General features: G+C 40.9%; 1 protein-coding gene across 1 annotated transcript in view; it reads left to right on the top strand.

Moving 5' to 3' along the window:
- RIT2 (Ras like without CAAX 2) overlaps positions 1-2,397 on the top strand; it is a 257,074-nt gene extending 254,677 nt beyond the window's left edge. Inside the window, exon 5 of the mRNA XM_024192874.2 lies at positions 2,170-2,397. Coding sequence (XP_024048642.2) covers positions 2,170-2,397 — 228 coding nt within the window. The remainder of the gene's footprint in view (positions 1-2,169) is intronic.
- The last annotated feature ends 13,441 nt before the right edge of the window (positions 2,398-15,838 follow it).

Here is a 15,838-nt window from a genome sequence, read left to right as displayed (position 1 = left end):
GGTAAAATGTTATGGCCTGTTTTATGTCGGGGGTCTGATTAGATGATCTGTTGGCCCTTTCTGGCCTTAAACTCTATGGATGAATATGAAAGTCTGCAACTGTCCGAAAAAAGTATATGCATGGATGTGATAGCTACACACTAGTTTCCAGGCTGAATCAGTCTAATGGTCCATCTAGTCCACAGTCCTGTTTCTGACAGTGATCCGCACCAAATGCTTCAGAGGAAGGTGGAAAAAGCCCAAGATAGGAAAATGATGAAATAACCTATTCATAAAGAAAGTTTCCTTCTAACGCTAGCCAGTAAGTGGTTTGCTTATTCCCTGAAGCATTAGGTTATCTCTCTAATAAATGTGACTGGAACACTGGCTCAATGTGGCTGGGCTGAAGAAAAAATGGCTTAGCCCTGAGGTACTCAAAGGAAATTGGTATTTCTCACAACCTAGGATTTAGTTGGATATTGATAGGGGTCTCACACAGCCCTCATCTTAGTATCATGGTTTTAAACTTATTTGAATAAATCCTTATATCTAAATACAAATAAATATAAAAATGGGGACTCCTGGCCTTGAATTTGAATTCAATTCTGAAGGTTTACCCTTCCAGCTTAGTACTCAACACAGGTTTGCATGCTGGTCTGGGGCTTAGGTCCACATCCCTGCCCTTCTGCAGTTTTCCTGGGTGATCTTGGGTACATTCTTTAATCTCTCTGTGCCTCCATTTCCCATGTGAAATGAGGATAAAAGTATTTCCCTGCCTTTCCGGGGTGTTGCAAGTTGCTTAGATACTGTGGTGATGGAGGCCAGAGACATATAGAATACTTATATTCAGACAGCTTGTGGACAGTCTCTGACGCATCTTAGTCTCTGTGGCACAAACTGTTAGTATGTTTGGCTATTAACCAAAAGATTGGTGATTTATATCCACCTCAGGGTGGAGCTCCTTGTGATGGGTTCCACCTGGAACTGGGGTACCACTGAGCCCTGTGACCCACCAGTCTGGGCTCCCTCTCACACTGTGCTGCTGTGACACGCTGCAAAGCCCTTCAAGCTTGCACATTCATCAGCATTTACACAGGTAGGGACACACTCAGCTGCAGTTACATGCAGGCTCTCTAACCAGCAGCCTCCCAGCCTAGGACCCCAGAGCAGTACTGTCCTGCCCTGGTTAATGCTGGCCAGTAGATGGGTTTAATACCCAGTCCACCTCTCCCTCAATGTAAAGAGGACCATGCACACTTGTGGTAACCAAACTGACACTTTTCCCAGAACCTTAGTCAAACACACACTGGTTTGGATTAAAACATAAAATAAAATTATTAATTACAAAAAATATATTTTAAATGATTATAAGTGATAGCAAACAGATCAAAGCAGATTACCTAGTAAATAAACAAAACCTCAAACTGAGATTAGCATATTAGGCTAGGATATGAATTAGCAAATTCTCACCCTGAGTGATAAACAGGCTGGCAGATTCTTAAGGCACAAGCTGCCTTTGCTTTGCAGCTTGGGTTTCCCAGGTTTTCATACAAAGGCTAGAAATCCCTTTAGCCTGGGACCATCACTTCACCCAGTTCAGTCTTTGTTCCTCAGGTGTTTTCAGGTGTGTTGTTGTAGGGAGAGTGAAGTACCATCATGATGTCATTTCCCCCTTTTATATCTTCTTCCCACTTGCTGGAAAGCTCTTTTGCTGTGACCTGGGTCAAACAGTCCTCATTGTGTAGTGCTCTCTCTGGGAGGTTTTATTGTACACAGTTCCTGGGGCAATTCTTGTGCTTGCATGCATTTCCTCAATAAGCGATTAACATTGTTTGGCCTTGTTACTGTTGTATCTGAAAGGCGGCTTTTGGGTGTTTTCAACCTCACAACCTAGCCAAACTTCAGTAACACATACCTAGCCAAACTTCATAAATTCACATACAACGATAACACATGCAATCCAACAAGATATTAATGTCTAGCAGATCAAGACTCTTAGAATGATACCTCACAAGGCATACTTTGCACAAAACACATCCTAATAATATGACAGTAGTGAATAAGGGGTGCCAGGGTGTCACACTCCTGTGATACACAGGTCAGACTAGATGATCTAAGGCTCCTTTCTGGCCTCAAACTTTATTAACCTGTTGTTGTCAATGGCCTTTTTTTTTTTTCTTTTTTCCGTAGGTCTCGACTGAAGAAGGCATGAGCTTGGCAAGAGAGTATTCGTGCTCCTTCTTTGAGACCTCAGCTGCCCTGCGCTTCTACATTGATGACGTCTTTCATGGACTGGTGCGGGAAATCCGCAGAAAAGAGTCCTCGCTGCCCCTGACAGAGAAGAAGATGAAGAGGAAGGACAGTCTGTGGCAGATGCTGAAAGGATCTTTGAAGAAGAAAAGGGAAAGCACAACTTGATGGCACTTTCCAGTGGGCCACCTTTAGGGAGCTGATCACAGTCATCTGTAGCAATTCCTAAGGCAGCATTTACACAGCATCTTCAGGGCCCAGTTCTGGAGTCCTTTCTCTGCTTTCATTCAGTCCTTATGCAGGAATAACTTCTATGAGGCCCAATCTGTGGTTGCCTGGTGGCCCCTTTATCCCAACATAGCCAATGCAGAAGGAGCCACATAGAAGTCAGTTACCCTTCCCCTCACTCTTGGCACAGTAGGCCCTCTTGTGTAAGGTACAGAGGCAGTGGAGTGAACAGTGTACCTTTCCCTGCATGATCCCCCAGCAAGGGGTATTCAAGGTCATCAAGGGTAGGAAAGAGTATTTTAGGTATGGAGCAATTCTCCAAAAAGGGCCATTAATGTACCCACTATACACACACCCAAATCATATATCATTTGAAAGCTTATTTTATGTATGTTTGGATGAATTATGATGTGGAGCTTTCACATGGTGCTGTAAGCTGGTAGGCGTGGTGAAATAATGGTACCCCAAATGAAAAAGTGTCATGTTGTGCATAGTTCCTGAAACATTGCAACCTGACTATAACTACGGTTTTTACTGTTTATGTTAATTTCAACACCTTAATGTGGGGTTCATTGCTCAAAGCTACCAAACAACAATCTATTAAAATGTTTTTATTGGTTTTCCATGGACCAGTATTTTTTTTTAGAATGATTAAATTGTTCAGCATGTGGCAAAAATGCCGAATATCAACATTTTGCAATAAACGAACATGAAATGTTTTCACATCACAGATTCTTAATTGTCAAAGTATCTCATAAGTGATTATAATAGTTGTCAATATTTTCAGTTGAAATTTGCGACCTGATCAATCTCCCACAGAAGGTTGTGCACCAGTAGCAGTAGATTGCATGCCCATAATTTGTCCCGCCTAGTGGGTAGATAGAAATGTATGTGAATTCTTAATATAATGCTTCTCCATTTGTAAGCTTTTATACATACCGAGTAGCATCTAGTCTGCCCGGTAGAAGGTTTTAATTTGTATTTGTCTATGTGTGCAGTACTAGTCTTTGAAATATTCTAGAAACTAGCTTTTTAATTCAATGACACTTATGCACAGGCTGGTATTAGTATTAGAGATGACAATACACTGCTTCATACTGGGTTTCAATCAAAGTTCTCAATCAGCAAAAATGGCAATTTTGATATTAATATATAGATCTAGTTTATATATAATGTAGCACAAATCTGTATATTTGTACAAAACGAAAAATTATGTTAGTGGAGGCGGTAATGCTAAGAATATACTTTGAGAATTTTACCTCTACAGGGAAGTTACAGTATGTGAAGACTTGGAGGATACAAGCCCCTTAAAAAAAAGACTCCAAAAACTTTTTCAAATGTGTTATTTGCCAAGAAAAATCAAAAGAATGCAAAACTGTCAAAAGCCACCAGTGCTGGACAGAATTCAGTGATGCTGGCAGCAGAAGGCAGGAGAGATGAATGGTATTGGCAGCTACTGGATTAATTCCTTATTTTAGATGATGTGCCACCAATACTCTATCACAGGGGTTGCTTTCAGAAATACACAAGCAAGTTAAATTTGGCACATGTCAGAGTTGTATTGAACCCAGGAAAGAAAACAGACTCTGACTCTGATCAGAGAGCATCATGTTCCCCTGCTTCCATAGCCACCAGAGCTAGTACAGCCGCCACTGCTTTGCCCAGTTGTGTTGTTTGCTTGAGAAAAACACACAAGAAAGATAAGAAACTTCATAAAATGGAAACGTTTGAGAGGGCAGCTAATCTAGCAAAGGCAGCACTTCAAAGAAGATGATGACACATTGTGCAGAATATCTGTGGAAGACTTGATTGCTATGAATGGAGTTTATCACTCAACATGCCAATCTTCCTACTTCAGTAAAACAAACCTTAAAGCAAAACCACCTAGTTACACTGCAATAATACACTCACCTTATGACATCACAGTGTATCAGCTGTTTGAAGCGAGACTAGAGATAATGATCTTATGTATAACAAGAAGGCTGTTCAAGCTGCTACAAAGTTATAAAGCCCTATTTCCCTCAGATGTACAAACTGCAAGCTACTCCAGAAGCAAATTACAGCCAAGATTAGAAAAACACCATGGTTCTGCAATTTCATTCCATGAACAGCATGGACTAGGCAAATCTACCATTGTTCTATGCAGCACAATAACATTAGCTGATGCTATCCAGGATGCTAGTAATCTGAAGCAGGAACTTAAGTCGTCCAAATGTCTTGTGGATGTTCTTCTGGCAAGTAACCCTGGTAAACAGCTTTCCAATGCACAGGTGGTTTTGTATAATGCCACTTCAATCCTTCTGTCTGAAATTAACTAAAATAAAACCTCTGAATATTATCCAAAACCAGGTGATTGCAGTTAACAGAGGTCTGCTTCTTTTGTGCCCCAGTTGGTGCAGGAATTTGTCCTTTGGTTAATAGATAAAGAGACAGCAATGAATATCATCCTCAGAAGACATCCAAAGAAGGTAACTGTCAATTTTGGAGAGCATAGTATGTAACAGTTCCAAAATTATCATACTTTTGCACATAAGCCTTGCTGCACAGTTACACCATGAGTTTGGATTTCACAATTTAAGTGACATACTACACCTTCATGGATTCTGCCTCAGTTATGTTGAGCTGTGGCAGTTCATCACTAGCACTGCAAAAACTGAAGTCGGAAGACTTCACGGAGGCATGTTCATTCCAATTGGAATTGTTCCATTTCATGCTGGTGGAAATCTCATCCATGAAGGAGAACATAATATATACATCAACACAGAGATCATTGATGGAAAGGCTAGAGTGGCTTTTCAAGAACAATCTGCAGATAGTCCAGGATCACAAGAAATATCACGGACGTTTGGGAAAGAAAAATCACTTACTTTCCCTGGGCAATCAGAGCATGCAGTGTGCAGCATTTGAAAAATTTAGAACTCGTCCAGAACTGACTCGCCATGAAAAAGTACTTGAGAAAATAAACTCTTGTCAACTACATATAAATGCTTTCCAAGATTTCTCCTGGTATCTTTCGAAACTATTAGCTTGTGATATCCTGCCAATAGGAAAGGACACTGATACTGTTCACACTCAGATGATTCCATTTTGGACTGGTTCCAACCACAGTCTTGCAACAAAGAAAACATACACAGCAGTTGCATATGCACCTATTGTGGATGCCAAACCAACTGACATGGCCAGTCTATCCTACAATGCTGAAACATAAGGAAATGTCGGGAGCTTTAGGATAGCAGCATGCTGTTCAGACCATGGATCAGCAGCTGTATGCGGTTGCTCACAAAATGTAATAGACTCTCACAAATGAATTTGGGACCAATGTAATTTGCCTGGGTGGTTTTCACACCCTGTTTTATTGCACGTATTGGGAAATTTTGTGGAGACACAGGATTGCTAGACCTCTTGTTGATTCTGATGTATATGCAACTTGTACTGCAGAGAAAATGCTTGCTGGTAAGCAATTGAGCCATGCTCTACATGTCTTGACTCTAGCATTTGAGGCCATGAGTGCTCTGAAACTTTATTCATTTGTTAAGCAGTGTCAGCAGGGAGCAGATACTCAAATAGTTCCAGCAATTGTCTGGCAAATGTTGACAGGCTCAAGAGGTGTTTGAGTCTGAAGACATTAAGTCCTTACAACAGGTTACACTGGTCTACAATTTTGGAGAAGTCGTCTGCTTCAGATGTTTCTAAGATATTTAAGTTTTTACATTTTATGTCTATGTATATTGTGTAGATAGTAGAGTTTTAATCATAAATTGTAAACCTAGGTCTTTTCATGTGTTTATGGTTGCTTTACATGATAATATTTCACCTGTCCTGTTTATGTGACACTTTAAAAATCAGCAAAAGGGTTATATAAATAAAATGTATTATGAAACAAAAGGCAAAAAACTATTTTGTACATAGTTTAGTCCTATTCAGTGTCTACTCGGTGCTTCTTGGCTTGTCTCTTGTATTCATTAAATAGAGCATCTCTTGTCACTGTCCAGCAATAGTCTGCAAGCATTGATGGGCTCCATTTGCCCTGATAGCGTTTCTCCATTGTTGCAATGTCCTGGTGAAATCACTCGCCGTGCTCGTCGCTCACTGCTCCGCAGTTCAGTGGAAAAAAATCTAGATGAGAGTGCAAAAAATGTATCTTTAGTGACATGTTGCAACCAAGGCTTTTGTATGCCTTGAGGAGGTTTTCCACCAACAACCTGTAGTTGTCTGCCTTGTTGTTTCCGAGAAAATTTATTGCCACTAACTGGAAGGCTTTCCATGCCGTCTTTTCCTTGCCACGCAGTTCATGGTCAAATGCATCATCTCGAAGAAGTTCACGAATTTGAGGACCAACAAAGACACCTTCCTTTATTTTAGCTTCACTTAACCTTGGAAATTTTCCACAGAGGTACTTGAAAGCTTCTTGTGTTTTGTCAATGGACTTGACAAAGTTCTTCATCAGACCCAGCTTGATGTGTAAGGGTGGTAACAAAATCTTCCTTGATTCAACAAGTGGTGGATGCTGAACACTTTTCCTCCCAGGCTCCAATGACTGTCGGAGTGGCCAATCTTTCTTGATGTAGTGGGAATCTCTTGCACGACTATCCCATTCGCAGAGAAAACAGCAGTACTTTGTGTATCCAGTCTGCAGACCAAGCAAGAGAGCAACAACCTTCAAATCGCCACAAAGCTGCCACTGATGTTGGTCATAGTTTATGCGCCTCAAAAGATGTTTCATGTTGTCATAAGTTTCCTTCATATGGACTGCATGACCAACTGGAATTGATGGCAAAACATTGCCATTATGCAGTAAAACAGCGTTAAGACTCGTCTTCGATGAATCAATGAACAATCTCCACTCATCTGGATCGTGAACGATGTTGAGGGCTGCCATCACACCATCGATGTTGTTGCAGGCTACAAGATCACCTTCCATGAAGAAGAATGGGACAAGATCCTTTTGACGGTCACGGAACATGGAAACCCTAACATCACCTGCCAGGAGATTCCACTGCTGTAGTCTGGAGCCCAACAGCTCTGCCTTACTCTTGGGTAGTTCCAAATCCCTGACAAGGTCATTCAGTTCACCTTGTGTTATGAGGTATGGTTCAGAGAAGGAGGATGGGAGAAAATGTGGGTCCTGTGACATTGATGGTTCAGGACCAGAAGTTTCATCCTCTTCCTCTTCCTCGTCTGACTCAAGTGAGAATGATTCTGGTGCATCAGGAACCGGCAGTCCTTCTCCGTGGGGTACTGGGCGTATAGCTGATGGAATGTTTGGATAATGCACAGTCCACTTTTTCTTCTTTGACACACCTTTCCCAACTGGAGGCACCATGCAGAAGTAACAATTGCTGGTATGATCTGTTGGCTCTCTCCAAATCATTGGCACTGCAAAAGGCATAGATTTCCTTTTCCTGTTCAACCACTGGCGAAGATTTGTTGCACAAGCGTTGCAGCATATGTGTGGGGCCCACCTCTTGTCCTGATCTCCAATTTTGCAGCCAAAATAAAGGTGATAGGCTTTCTTAACCATAGTGGTTATACTGTGCTTTTGTGATGCAAAAGTCACTTCACCACAAACATAGCAGAAGTTATCTGCACTGTTCACACAAGTACGAGGCATCTCTGCTCACTTTGGCTAAACAGAAATGTGTCCCTTTGCAAAATCAAACACTGACAAATAAGAGAGCACGACACTGTATGATTTCTAGAGCTGATATAGGGCAATTTGTTCAGCAGAGTGATGTAAGCTTCATTATGATTGCATCATCCATGACTTCTAGGAATAACATGATGCAATTCATATCATGTATAACGCAATACCAGCTTCAGATTGCATCATTCATTGTTTTGCCTAAAAAGCAAGTACTGTCCAAACCCAGTCATAGATTTATTCATAGATCCAATCAAAGATGTATTTTAGTCATTTCTGGTTTAAATTGAGATCCCTTCCCTTTATAACTCACTTATCCTCTGCCATTCCCAAGTCAAGGGTCGTATATACTGACCCAATAGCATATCTTGAAAACTAGAGCCAATCAACAATTTTAAGCATCATTTTTGTTCTCAGTGACCCAGAATTAGTAAAGTTTGACTACATTTATTTCAGAAGCATTTTGCCTGTAGAGCAGTGTTATTAAAAAGTTTGATGATGCTGTAACTCAGCATTCGCAAACACTACTGGAGGAATTTCAGACATGGGGGTATGCCCAGTCTCCTCCATTCAAGTTCTGTGTTCATTTTCTCCAGGTTATGTAGATCCTACTTCTAAATGTCCATGCAGAGCAAGAGAGTGAATGGAAACATCACCTACACCTACCTTCTGCATCTGAAGAAGTGGGCTGTAGCCCATGAAAGCTTATGCTCTAATAAATTTGTTAGTCTCTAAGGTGCCACAAGTACTCCTGTTCTTATCACCTACACAGACAGTATGGCATGCTTCCATACATCTTTAGTGCAAACAGGCCCACCAATCTACATTCTTTATGGTTTAAATCTCCACGAAGAAGTACACAATGTCTTTGAACCTGGGGAATTTGCTGTGTGTCAGAGTCCTGGTTCTTTCAATGGAATATGGAGTGACATGGAAACAGAGAAAACTGTCATCAAAGATTCAGATGGCAACAGGGGGATTTTAGGCCTGAAAAGAAGGAAGCCAGCCCTTGTCAGATGGACCCTAACAATAGATGTCCTAAGTGAATATGCAAAAGCTATGAGATTAAGAAGTGGCCTAGCAAGAACTAATGGAGACAAAGTCCACAAACAAGTCTTTACCTCAGCACTGAAGAGGGATTAAAAGCATGTTACAGCTCTTACCAGCCATGTCATCAACAATACAGCAAGCCCATTTTACCCTGAATTATACCCAGAGATGCTTATCAACATGTCTACTGGACTGCACATAACATCAGATGTACAGGAGTCTATTGAAAGTAGCTGATGTTGATGAAGAACAGATGGAGAGATCTGTGAGAAATGCATTTGATTCTGGTGCATTCTGTCAAGAAAACTGGCATCAAAACATTTCTTGACAAGACAAGACAAATTTAAGTCTGGCAAGGGAGAAACAATCACAGCGGCTACGAGGCAAGAAACTGTTTTCTGCTAAGACTTGTTCTTAGCAAGATGCAGTGATGATGTTGCAATGCTAACCATTCTATGTCACCCAGTAGGACCCATCCCTATGTCCCTCTTCCATGTTTATGGAATAATGAGAACGGATGAAGCTGAATTAGGATGCTCAAGCTGAACGAATCCATGAACTAAGGTCATGCAACAAAGAAACCACAGCGTACAATCAGAGATGCAACACAGCTGTCCTAGAAATGATGTCTGAAGACAAATTCCACACATTTGAGGAAATAGTTGCTGAGTACTTGAGGCAAGTCCTAAAAGTATTTAACAAAGCTAATTTTGTAATCAAAATCTTTGATAGATATGGCAACAGTAACTCTGTGAAAACTACAGAAAGATAATGCTGGACAAGATCTAAGATTAGATGGAATAAATACCAATTTTCTAAACATTGCATCCAACAAGCAGTCACTTGTAAAATTGCTCTGTGAATATATGGTTCAGAATGCACCTGAGAATGTAGGAGTACAGCCAACACAAACATTCCTTCTTGCAGAGGCTTTTCCAATGGTGAAGTACAAAAGTCCATCACCAATGGAGGTGGTGAAGAAACCCAAGATTTCTACAGTACTTGGGACTAGGCTACTGCTGAATGCCGCATGTGCCAATATGGCTTTTGGGTCTCTTGGTGTCAAAGGAACCATAGTAATTAGGTCACCTGATACAGATGTTTTGGTCCTTGCTGTTCAATACTTTCCAAAAATGGAGCACATAGGTAACATGGGGGTTGAAACGGGCACAATTACCAACACAACTGGCAAGTGTTGCTTCATACTTGTATGTGCAATTTCTGAGACGCTCACTCCTGACTTCTGCACCAGACTTCCTGCTATTCACACATTAACAGGATGTGACTCTGTATCATCCCTATTTGGTATCTGGGAAAAAATCTGTATTTAATGTTTTCATAATACAGAGAGCTAACTGTTTCAGAGATCTTGCCAAATTAGGAGAGAGGGAATAACAAGCTGCAATTTTTACAACAAGGATGTTGGTAGCAGTGCTGTATGAGCAGAGCAAGAAAGAAAAAGAGTCCCACAGAAACCTGAAATGCTTGCACCTCAATCTAGCCACCAAAATAGACAAGTCACTAGCCAAACGCCCACCATATGAGGACCATTTTGAAGAGCATTTCAAAAAAGCATCTTGGCAATCAAAGATTTAGATGTCTTCATGCCTAGGTAAACCAGATATTGGATCATCACTTCAACATAGATGGAAAAATGTGCATGATGAACTACTTCCTGTATTTGTCAAGGGCCCAGTGGCATCTCAGCTTCTACAGGACCTTATTTGTGCCTATATCAGTAAGGGTTGCTTCACAATCCACTGTCTGTAGTCAGAAAAATCTTCCCTCCACAGAACTGTGTACATGCCGAAACAATGAAGACTGTGGTAACCCACAGACTCTTGACAAAGATCATAATGATGAACAAGATGATGATAATGATGCTGACTAGAAATGTCATCAGCACTATTACATTGCAATAATACCTGTACACATTTATTATTAGATTTTATTTAACACTTTAGATTGTTATGATGCTTTCAGGTCACAAAAAATATCCAGTCTTATCACTTGAAATGACATAGACTCAGTAAACTAACAGAAGCAAAGACAAATATTTCAAAGTAGTTATTTTAATGTGTTGATGGTGTCACTTGTTTATCCCTGTTTTTATGTTAATAGCACCATTTGGTAGCTCTACATCATACATCATCTTAAATTAGACGTATTATGTTTTCAAATTATGTATGATGTGTATGTATGTAGAGAGAGTACATTAAGTTGACCAAATCAGTGTTTTCTGTCAGTCAACTATATGGCCAAGGCATTCTTGTGCTCTGGTTAGTCTCCAGATGGGATGGGTAGACCCTGCACCCAATGCCTAATCAGTCCTCATGTGCTCCAGAAAAATGGATGTACATGTTGCCTTCTTTGTGTCCTTACATGGGGCTCTGCACCAACACCGGGATGAAAGGGTGACATTGGCTTCAATGGGAGTTTTGCCTTTATAAGGACTAGTAGCTAAGGGTTTTAGGATTTGATCTTCAACTTTACATACATTTGCAGGTTAAATGCTAGGTTGTGCTCAGCATCCGTGTGTATGTGCATGGGCACAAAGCCAGGGGGAACATAAATGCCTCCCTTCTTTGCACCATGATGGACAGCCTTGGCACAGTTGTAGTCCTTCCTTTTGGTGGAAGGGTAGGGCAAGGATTCAAAAGTCAGGCTCGGCTAGCCATCACAAAGAGGCAGGGCCAAGGCTCTGGTTTCCCCTTCCCACCAGTTTGCAGAGATGGTTGGTCACAGTGGAGTGTACATTGCACTCCCTATTAAGGGATAGTGCAGCAGTCATATATCCCTGCACAGCAAGGAGCTAGGGAAACACAAAGCTGCCTAGAGCTCTCACTGAGGCAGTGCAGCTCTATACGAGCCTTCGTATGGAGCAGCACGTGTAGTGCACAATCCAGCCCTCTATAAACTACAGAACGTCATGCAATCAGATACTGTTTATTCACAAGCCTTGACCGTCTAAAGGAATCCTTTTACCAATCATTTGGACAGGTCTTATATTTTCATAAAGCAGCCATGAAATAGAAGAGTCTCATTGCCTTGATTGATTTTTTTTCAATTTCCTCTTTTTGAAATGTATTTTATTTATAAAGTTTACAGGTAAAGCATGCAGACATTGTGTTAAAAATAAAGATCACGATTTCCATGAAATGAAGTAATGAAAATGGTGTCTGTTATTTCCCGATCTTTTAAAACATCTGTTGATAGAAACCTGTCCCCTTCCTTGTAAATCCTGTTCATATGATTAGAGAGATCATTGAAAGGATATATATCCCTGTTAGATTTTCATTTTCATCATCATTTTTCTTTGAAATCTTATGGGATTTTATTAAAAAACAAAAAACCACCCACAACTTTTTTTGGCAAATCTGAAAATTTTCAATGAAAAAGGAAATATTTTCCTGAAAAAATCCACTTTGCTGAAAGGCCAAGTTTTACCAATAATAATAATAAAACAATGTTTCATTGAAAACTACATAACCTAAATATAATAATAAATGGAGACATACCTATCTCATAGAGTCATGGAGTCCAGCCCCTTGCCTTTACTAGCAGGACCAAATACTAATTTTCCCTCAGATCCCTAAGTGGCCCTCTCAAGGATTGAACTCACAACCATAAGTTTAATAGGCTAATGCTCAAACCACTGAGCTATCCCTCCCCCCAACCTGGAGCAAATGAACACAGAACTTGAATGGAGGACACTGGGCATACCCCCACACCTGAAATTCTTCCAGTAGTGGTTGCAAATGCTGAGTTACAGCATCATCAAACTCTTTAATGACCTGTTGTAAGGAGGCCCTGCTTAGGTGAGTAGAGTGCAGACATGCCAGAACTGTATGGTATATACCCTACATGACTCTATATGCCCAAGCAGCGCCTTCCTTGTCTAAACTGCTATTTTCAGCAGTATAGTGTCCTGCTGCCTAACTGCTAGAGCCTTTCCCTGCTGCCTACCCCTGCCAGAGGTTGTCACTGTGGCATGTAGCTAAACATACCCTACACGCTTACAGGTCCTAAGTATGTGCTGAGACACAACAGCAGGGTACATCAAATAGATTTGGGGAGCACAAGGAAACAGTGAGACAATAAGTAAGAGGACACCTCTGTGAATAGCCCGGATGCTGGACTTTGTGTGGAGGACTGTCATTGCATGCATAGGTGACCACATAGAAAGCTACACCGCGACTCAGACATAGAAACCGAGCCCAAGCATGTGGCCTGATTTCCTACATCTCTGAAAATCAGGTCTTAAGGGCCAGATTTTCAAAGGTATTTAGGCCCCTAAAAATGAGATAGGCATTTCAATGGGAGCCAGGTGCCTAATCAGTTTGGCACTTTTGAAAATCCCATTAGGAGTCTATCTGAATCTTTAGGCACCTAAATACTTTTGAAAAACTGGCCCTAAGTGACTTGCCCACTATACAGACAGCAAGTCTGTGGCGTAATGTCAAAGATCACCTGACTCTGACTTCTGTCCCTTAAACACTTGGCCCTCTTTCCCCTCTATAATGAGAATGTCATCCTGATTTACAATCACCTGATTTCTCAATGATCTATCATACTTAATCTCATCTAATTGAGCAGAGCTTATGGAGTTTATAGTCAGTGAAAATAATATGTCATAACTGAACAAGAGAACTGGTGCTGCTCCTTTTCCTAATTAGTCATTATGCCTCCATCACAGGAGAAGTTGTATTTAGCTGTCAGACCCGGCTGACAGAATTAGAAATCAGCAGCTCTGTGTCTGAAGACTTCTCCATATCTGACTACTCTTTCTTGTCCCCTAAGCATGTCTAGGAGATTTCAAGAAGGAAACAGGTCATTTTATTGTGCTGCAGTGCCCACAGTACCATGAAGATAGCCACTATAATTTACTCCACTGTCAGTCCGTGCTGCAGTTGGAGGGTAATTCAGCTTCCTCCAGGGGTATAATAAAAGGAAGTTAATAATAAAATAAAATAATATGACTTTTCAAATGAATCCATGGTGTCTTTTACATATATAATATATCATACATAATATATGAAAATTCATTACTCTTTTCCCCAGCTTTGGCAGATCGCATGCTGTATCTGGCTATGAAGTCATTACCTCTGGAGGAGGCTGTAAGACAAGATGGAATATAGGCACAATTTTGGTTTTCCCATAAATGTGTTCTTCATGGATGATGCTAGGCCAGTAACACTGAAGCCTGCTCTATCTGTAGAATCACACCTCTCATTTCATGACATCACTCCCTTTGGCCCCAAAGTTACCTACAATCCACACAAATCTTATGTCCCATCATCACTTTTTCTTGGTGAAAATAATGTACATAAAAAATAAAGAATTGTGAGGCTGGGGTTATTAACAGAAAGCATTGCTGACATTGAAGGAAGGAACCAAACCCCAACTTTTGAAGTTTTCCTACATGAAAAACTTTCCCCCCATCATTCAGGCTCTTTGTCACACACTGTGTCCCACATTTAGGCCTTGGCAGGTACAGAGGCATGAATGGAACATGTGCAAGATGGGCGTCACTAGTGAAAGCATCCCCATATTGGTACTTACTACTTTATTAATACCTTCCCCTGTCTTCTTCCCCAGCTTTGAAAGAGTATTACAACCTCTGTGAACTAAATTACTCACAAGGAGTAGTATTTGACTCCAGAAGTGGCCCCATTAACTTCAGTGGGACTTCTCATGGCATAACGTAAAGGAACAATTCATTATGAGCAAGAGCATCACTCTCTGGCCCTACGACTCTGCCAAGACAGCAAATAAAGGTATCAGTTGGTGCCACCTATAATAATGAGATGGGGAGACCTGTCTTTTAGGAGTGAACTGCAGTCCATCAATTGATTTCACACTGGTCATCCAACATTTAAAGTAACTGTGGGAATCCACCAGTTTGGACTATATTTATACCAGTAACTGAGAGGGGAAGCTCTCCATATCACTAAGTCTCCCAGCCTCCTTGCCAGTGTTACTTAATCAAATACCTGTAGTCCATTTAAATGAACTGCAAACTAAGAGCTGGATTGCAACCCCATTCATCACGTAGGTGAGCAGTTGCTTGCACAAAAAGCCCCATGACACTGCAACATTCACACCACCCCTGGCTCAGGGCTGTGTCTAAAAGCACAGTCTAGCTCTCTATAAATGACAGAGATGAATCCAAGCTACAAAATTTGTCTTTTCATCCAGATTTAAAATTTCCACCTCCTACTAAATAGCAGGTAGCTATTAGCCCAAATCCAATCGACTGTTTCTGAACATTGTTTTTAGCTTAACCTGCACAGACTCTTCAATTTCATGGGGCTTCTTGGGATGTAAAGTGATTTGTAATGGAAAGGGCATTGCCTTCTTGCTGCTGTGAAAGTCGCCCTATGCGGCATTGCCCTGCACCTCTATCCTGAGTTATAGTTCCCCTGTGCTCCTAGTTCTGAGTCTTCTCGAGTCAAGCTCTCCAATTTTGCTACACTTCTCTGAATTATGAGGTTGCTATGTGATGAGGACAAATGCTGGCTCGAGAGCATCAAACTCATTTCCTGATTTGAACTTCTCCCCTAAGAGGTAATAAAGGCAAGAGCATCCAAAGCAGTTGCATCACCTACTGTATATCTTCTGTCATTTGATAATTAATGTGACAATGAGATTTTCCCATTCTAGCGCGTTGTCATGCATTGTCTTACTTGC

Source organism: Terrapene carolina, unplaced genomic scaffold (genome assembly GCF_002925995.2).
Source record: "Terrapene carolina triunguis isolate 2854851 unplaced genomic scaffold, T_m_triunguis-2.0 Scaffold69, whole genome shotgun sequence".
NCBI lineage: Eukaryota > Metazoa > Chordata > Testudines > Emydidae > Terrapene > Terrapene triunguis.
Note: the sequence above shows the minus strand (reverse complement) of the source record. Positions and strands in the feature narration are given on the sequence as shown.